The sequence below is a fragment of the Pelmatolapia mariae genome, linkage group LG10_11 (assembly GCF_036321145.2).
Source record: "Pelmatolapia mariae isolate MD_Pm_ZW linkage group LG10_11, Pm_UMD_F_2, whole genome shotgun sequence".
NCBI classification, from domain to species: Eukaryota; Metazoa; Chordata; class Actinopteri; order Cichliformes; family Cichlidae; genus Pelmatolapia; species Pelmatolapia mariae.
The window spans coordinates 51000997-51008424 of NC_086236.1; the positions used below are offsets into that span (position 1 = coordinate 51000997).

The following is a 7428-nucleotide window of genomic DNA, read 5'->3' on the forward strand; positions in this document are numbered from 1 at the left end:
ATGTGTGTTAATGACCCCCCTCTGGGATTTATGGCCTTCTGTGTGTTGCAAGAGTGACATTGTCACAGATGTTGCAACATTTGTAAATTAAAGGCAGTGCAGTGTTATATTTCTGGATTTTGATCCAATTGCTCAATAGTATCATTCAGAATTTTTGACAGTGGCTCAGTTGGTGTTGACCTATCAGTGATGAACAGGTTTAATTTTATGTGGAATTACTGGGGAGTGTGAAAGAAAGAGGAAGTGGGAAGAAATGAGAATCTAGCAACCCAAGTTGGATGTTGCACTTCACCTCCTCAGCCAACGAGACCAGGAAAGCCCTCTCATTGAGATATGATTAAGATTTACAGCTCCTATGAAGAGAACAGGACAATTTGCCTTATTTGGATCATAAATTTTTATTACCTTTCCTGGAAATGTCTGCATTTAGTGTTTTATTGCAATTTTAAAATGTAATGGCTGCTCTTCAGGGATGTACACACAGGAAATTAAATGCTCTAATAATAAAAACTTGCATTAGTCCATTATTGACAAAATCCGGGCTCATACATAAATGTCTTCTGCTTAATCTTACCATCTCAGGCCATTTTTCCATCATCTCCCATCTTCCATCAACTTACTGTCATTCAGAATGCATGTATATGATCTAACAGTATATAGAAGCAATACAACCGAACAAAAGCACAGCAACAGCCCCGAGCTGTTTACCATCGAGTAATAAGCCTCCGCATCTCATTAATAGAGGCTGACTCATGTCGTTTTGAATGTAAGCCTTGAAATAGGGTCACACAGCCCGAGAAAAGAAAGGACAAGAAACTAAGGTAACAGTAAGAGTCACTTGAACTCGTCTTGCAGAATGCAACATTTGGCCGTTCATAAGAATATATGCAAATAAGAATTAGCGCTTCATGCATGATTTATGAGCCTTAAGGTGTGCAAAAAATGACTTTTTTTTAAAGACAATTGTGTGAGATTTTTTAATAGTTTTATTTTCAGCCTGCATTAATAACCATCAAGGAGAAACATAAGGTTCTTTTAACTCAGACTAAGCCTAGACCAAAGTGAATTCCTCCTTAAACAAGAGACAGAAGCTGGTCTTCACCTTGTCAGGTCACTAGAGCATTAACATTTTTAGCAAGTCTGCACAGGATAAACCTCTTTTCCTAAGCTCTTTGTGCTCACCTGCATTTCTTTTTTCTCCCTCTCATTTTTTACTCAGCAAATCAGTGTGATAACATCAAACATAACCTTTTAAAAAAGAGTGAGACATCACTTGAGAGAGGTAATTAGCTCTTTGAAGTAGTGACAGCTTTCCGTTTGGGAAATAGGGCAGCGCTTTCATCTGTGATTAGATGTTCTTAAGTCCATCCTCAGGTAGCAGAAGATGGAAAGAGACTGGTAAGCACAGGCTTGCTCAACCTTGAAACGTAACAGGCACTTGGGTTGTGGTCTTTTGGGACCCCTCCCGCAGGCGTGTAAGTCTAAAATATGCTGAAGGTCTGCAGGGGGAGGGGAAATCTGCTGTGGCAGAGAGAAGGTGAGGCAAGAAGCTGAGAAAGAGGAGCAGGGCAGATCAACAGAGAGCAGAGGAAGGTGCAGAGTGGATGTGATGGCTGTCAACTGCAGTCGAATTTGTCATAACTATCAAATCAATGTGCAGCTTTGGCTTAGATGCATGAAGCCAGCCTTACTGGCTTACCTCAGCACTGCACCAGAGAGGGACTGTCACTGGATATTACCATGTGGACCGCTGAGCCTATTCGCCCATGTGACAGTAGACAGGGACAACTATACATCCCGTCTTACTCCCACTTTCCTGCTCTGGGGACACAAGCATCCCCCTACTTCCTGAAATGTGCCTATGTGCAATTTTGGTGTTTGCATTAAATATGAATAACCTTAGTAATAAATGGAAGCTCTCAGGGATTGTATCTTGAGCCAAAAAAAAGTAATACAATGTTTGTGGCACAAAGCTCTTAATGTTCTCCCTGCACTTTTCCCCCCTAATAGTTTAGTCATAAAAAGATCATTTGGGAATAATTTAATTCCAAATAATAGATTTCTGGTGATAACTTTGCTTTGGATGCTTTTCTTGTTCACTCTATTTGCCACGTGGAAATGTAACTGGAGGCTTGATCTGTTGCTACAGTATGAGACAAAAATGTTGCAGACTTACAGTTTGAATGTATAAGTACAGTATATGTTAGAGAATGACAATGTGAATCGTATTATTTCCCAATTAATCACAATTCTTTTATATGCAGAGCAGCAGCTTAGGTAATAGTTTCCTCCACTTCATCTTCTAAGGAATACTGCCCGGATGAGTGGCTGGGACTGGATCTAGTTTTCAGGTTGATCGATCCGTATAGTTTGGCCGAACGCTTGGAATAAGCGATGACCTTTCTCCTATACATCTCTCCCTTCCACATGGAGATCATCAGCAACGTGGAGAGCACCACGCCGCCCAGCGTGAGCAAGCAGAGTCCCGCGATGACGCAGCGATCCAGGTGGGCACCTATCCGGGCGCTTTCCATCTCCAGCTTCTCCATCTCTCTCGCCGACACACTATCGCGGTCCACCACCACATCCCTGGGCACAGCGTAGGAGATGATCACCAATGAGATCCCGGTAACCAGGAACGTGACTGCACTGATAAAGCCGTAGTCTATAGAATTCCCGGAGCCCTCCCCGAAGGAGAGATCATCCTCGGACATAAAAGAAAGCTCGGGGAGAGTCTCAGAGCAGGGTTCGCCGTTGCGCACGGCTCTGTGAGTACTTTTGCAACTAGACTCCGGGCTGGCCAGTCGCAGGTTAACATTCTCGTCGATATAGGTGAAAGATGTCTCTAATTCCTCGTCGCAACAAACTCGAATTTTTTCCTCACCGAGGTGACCAAGTTTAATCTCCGCGCCCGCCTTGCGCGGCGCCGTCCTTGGTGCTGAAAGACACCGGCCATGGCAGCTTCGGACCGGGTTACAGGCGCCCTCCCCCGGGATCGCTCCTCCTGTTGATCCACTTGACTTGCGGGCATGCAGCTTGGCCGAAACGCGGTCAAGGGCGTCGGAAATGTCTGGCTGTTTTCCTCCCTCTTTTGCGGGAAGCAGCTCTGGAGAAGCCATTCGTGTTTCACCACCCGCTGGTTCACTCTGAGCCTTCCTCCCACGATGTTTTCACTCCACAGCATCCCTAATAAGAACACACACCACGTCTAAGTTTAACGGTGCTTATAAATGAGATTCCTGTCATTGCAGATAACATTCTTCTTTTTCTCGTATTTCATATTTCACGAATGCGCTAAAACTTGTGCGTAAAATGAAGAATGCACATATAGTGTATATAGAGTAATACTGAAGAAAAGATCACTTTAAAGTTGATGAGATGGTTTAAGAGTGGACCTTAAAAGGCGCTTATATGCCAGTGATTAGCCAAATGCCTCTTAATCCAATTAGGTAAACAAACCGTACAAATCGAGATTAAGCTATCTATTTTAATTCTGTTTTAAAAATATACAGTGCTTGATCAATAAACACCTTTGTGAAACTGAGCTACAACTAATCCCTGCAGAGCAGAGAGATTCATAACCACTAACAGCCCGAGTGCATATACTTCCAGTAAAAAGCATCAGTAGCTTTAAATAAAAGCACCACTTCCCCCAAAATATACCCTAATCGTCCTGCACACTTAATTTGGATTCAGCGTAAGCTATGAGATGCTCCTCTGCATAAGGGTTGGACCAGCGATGCATATTTTTTCTAATACCAGACTAAAAAAAACACAAAACAAAAAAACCTCAATCCTCCTCAAGCTGCATTAATAAACAGAAATAAACTCACCGCGTTACTTAAGCATCCCTTCCGACTTCTCTCCGTCACACCGGATAATACCACACAACGGAGGCAGACAAAAAAAAAGCCTTATCGGTAGATACGCTTTGAATATATTCTGAGCTTGCTCAGTGCTTTGGCAGACGGGCTGCACTGAGGGGAGCTCTCCCCTTAGTCCCTCCCACACACACACAGCCTGCGACGCCCACGATGTGGCGCTGAAAGGAACGCCGCTATCTGTGAGTCGATTGCGATCGCTGTCCGTCAACAGAAACCAAGACTTGAAGGGCCGAGGGGAATCCTTATAAATGGCACCGAAATGCCAGTTAATAGCTGTAAAGCTCCAGCACACTATACTGGGAAATATCGTAAATACCGTATAAGCTCAAATGCCATCAACAAATTGAAAAAAAAAGTCTCTTGGTGAAATTAGGAGTTTAGGAAAGATTCCTAAGGTCTCTATGAAGCCAATGTTAAACCCCCACAGAGACAATTCATACAGAGATGCTATTGCAGTAGAGATAAGGGAATTAAATTAGTTTGCAGTGGGGACTCCTTGGTTTACTGGGATAGGTCTGGGCGCTGGGTCAGTACTCTGGGCTTCTTGTTGTTGTTCTGCTGAGGGGAGCTGCTATCTTTGGAAATAGCCTTTGCTGTGATGTGTGTATAACTGTTCTGCAAGAAAGTCTGGGAGGGTCAGACTTTTCAAAGTGTTACTGTTTTGTAACAATGATTGATGTCATTCACTTCACCTGTCAGTGCTTTTAATGTTGTGGGTGACCACTAATGATTAATATAAAAACAAAAGTTTTTTCTGTTTGCTTTGCTTTGGCAATAAGGCTTTAGTGATATTTCAGCTGCAGTGATACATCCTTTTGCCAGGACATCTCTTTTTAAACCACACATTTCATGTGTTGACTTTTTTAAACTAGTGGCAGGTGAAATGTGGGATGGAAAGAGGGGGAATAAAATGCTGTAGAGTCCCACATAAGGTGGGGCACCTGGTCACTCTAGTTCCCATAGAGCCTGCTCTACAGGAAAAATACAGTACAGCATTTTAATATTTCTGTAGCCACACAACTGAAGATCATAGACAAACATAGAGTAATCTCTTCTGTATGTCAATTAATGGCATTATCATGCCAGAAAAAGCTATCCAGCTGTGTTTTGTGTATCCATCTGTTCTTTTGAGCTCTCTCAGAAGATTACTGGTCACTATTTCAAAGCCCTCCTAATCCATGTTTAATCTAGACATATAATAGGTCCTCTGATCTGTGACCCTATGTAAATGTTTTGAAAGGTTTATGTCATTCATTCTACATCTTCCATGTACTCGTCTTGGTACCATACCTAAGGATTCATATTAATCAAATGACTCATGACTCTTTGAGAGTGTCACTTTGTAAACTAAATGCTAAGTACGAACTACCAGCAACCGTTTAAGTGCCTAATCCTATTTTAAAAGATATATTCATTTGCTGACTGTTCCACCTTATTTGGTGCAAGCAGACAGCAGCTATAAATATAGTTGCCACATTTTCCTTGGGTCCTGGTGGCTGGGTGAATCGCTTTGGCTCATTTCCCAACAAGACTTCCATTTAACAGATGAGTAAAGAGAGAGGGACAGGAGTGGGAGGGGGGAAGAAAGAATGGCAGGGAGAGGCAAAGATTTACTTTACCCTTTTTGTTCCAGAAATTAGTTTTCAGAGGGATGTGAAGCACAAATACTCCCGGGTCACTGACTGATAGATCATAATGGTAGTCAGAGTCAGTCCTGTGCAGAGAATCAGAGGCAGCAAGCTGAAATCTGTAAAAACAGCCAACATGAGATGCTATCTGTCTGCAACAATGCACCACTTTTCCTGCTGGCAAGGACATCAGGCCTGCAAGAGGAGGGGCAGCAGGGGATTCAGTGCTCCTAAAGGGTGCATATCCATATATCCTTGTAGCCTCTTCTACCAAAGGCACAGACCCGCACACAAGAGAAAAGACTATGAAAGATGGATGTTCTTTTCCTTTAGTCAGTAGTGGATGTCATGGTTGGGATAGAGGGGGCAGCAAGAGGGACAAGAAAAGCTAGACACATGTGGGTATGTGAATTATGAAATGAATTCATGAATGAGAAAATAACTGAGTTCACCTTACTTGCAGCTGCTCCGGGAGCTCCTGGAGTTATTTGGTGTCATGGAGCAGCAGACTGCAAAGCAACATAGGTAACAAAATCGCATGAGATGTGAAATAAGCTGCTACCAGGAAAAATGCCCAGAGGGTCTTTGTACCTTCTTGCAGGTTTAATCTAACAATTTTCTGCATAATGAAGTTAAAACAGACTAAAAAACAAACGCTTTCCTAAAGAGAAATCATTTATTGCTGTATAACAATACAGGCTGTAGTGCAGCTTTTGTAGTTTACGCTCCAACACAGTACATGTCATCAGGAGCCAGGAGTTGTCCAGGGCTGAGCTCAGGCATACTCTCCAAGAAATGTTCAGCCTAATGACATTCCTAATAATAATTAAATGATTAGATTCAGTCAGTCTAATACACTCAACTTAACACACCACTTGATTCAACTCAATTAGATATTATTTATACAGCGCCAAATCACAACAACATCTGCCACAAGGCGCTTTATACTGTAAGGTTATCACCATACAATAATACAGAGAAACAGGGAAAACCCCAGCAATCAGATGACCCCCTATGAGCAAGAACTTGGTGACAGTGGAAAGGAAAAACTCTTAAAAAAACAGTTGAAAGTAAGAAATGTCTGGCAGAACCAGGCTCAGTGAGGGGCAGCCATCTGCTGTGACCGGTTGGGGGTGAGGAGAAGAAGACAAGATAAAAGACACTCTGTGGAAGAGAGACAGAAAATTATAATAACTAATGATTAAATGCAGAGTGGTGCATAAACACACAGGGAGTGGGAAAAGGTGAGTGAAGAAGAAATAGTGCTTCATAGGAAGCCCCCAGCAGTCTAAACCTATTGCAGCGTAACTAAGGGAGGATTCAGGGTTACCTGATCCAGCCCTAACATAAAACAAAGTTTTAAGCCTAATCTTAAAAATAGACACGGTGCCCCTCTCCTAAATCCAAACATGGAGCTGGTTCCACAGAAGAGGTGCCTGAAAGCCGAAGGCTCTGCCTCTCATTCTAATTCTAAATATCCTAGGAACCACAAGCCTGCAGACTGACAAAGAAGTGCTCTATTTGGGTGATATGGTACAATGAGGTCTTTAAGAAAAGATGAAGTCTGATTATTTAGGACCTTGTATGAGAGAGCTGTGAGCAAGGCCCACCACTTCAGCTGCTTTTTAATGCATATATCCTCTCAGCCAATCACATGACAGTAAATCAGCGCATTTAGAGGTGCAGACAAGATGACTTGTTGAAGTTCAAATAAACATCGGAATAGGAAAGAAAGCTGCCAGATGGACTGGACTGAGTATTTCAAAAACTGCTGATCTACTGGGAATTTCCCAGTACAAAACACAACATTTCAAACCTTGAAGCAGACAAGTCAGAGCAACAGAAGAACATATTGAACACAAATGGGATGACAGAGGACTGGTCTGATGAGCGTTGATTTCTGGTGATGGTAGGGT

At 42.6% G+C, this 7428-nt stretch overlaps 1 protein-coding gene across 1 annotated transcript; it reads right to left on the reverse strand.

The window, feature by feature from the left end:
• Positions 1–399: 399 nt before the first annotated feature.
• Positions 400–3982, reverse strand: LOC134636446 (transmembrane protein 74). The gene is made up of 2 exons (XM_063486430.1): positions 3834–3982; positions 400–3186 (listed from the first exon to the last, which is right to left on the reverse strand). Exon 2 carries the CDS (start codon positions 3117–3119, stop codon positions 2274–2276), a length of 846 nt encoding a protein of 281 aa, XP_063342500.1. The 5' UTR covers positions 3120–3186; positions 3834–3982; the 3' UTR covers positions 400–2273.
• Positions 3983–7428: the final 3446 nt, after the last annotated feature.

What these genes read in the sequence shown, in the direction of transcription:
- LOC134636446 (XM_063486430.1), bottom strand. Translation starts at nt 3,119, where the DNA reads ATGGCTTCTCCAGAGCTGCTTCCCGCAAAAGAGGGAGGAAAACAGCCA.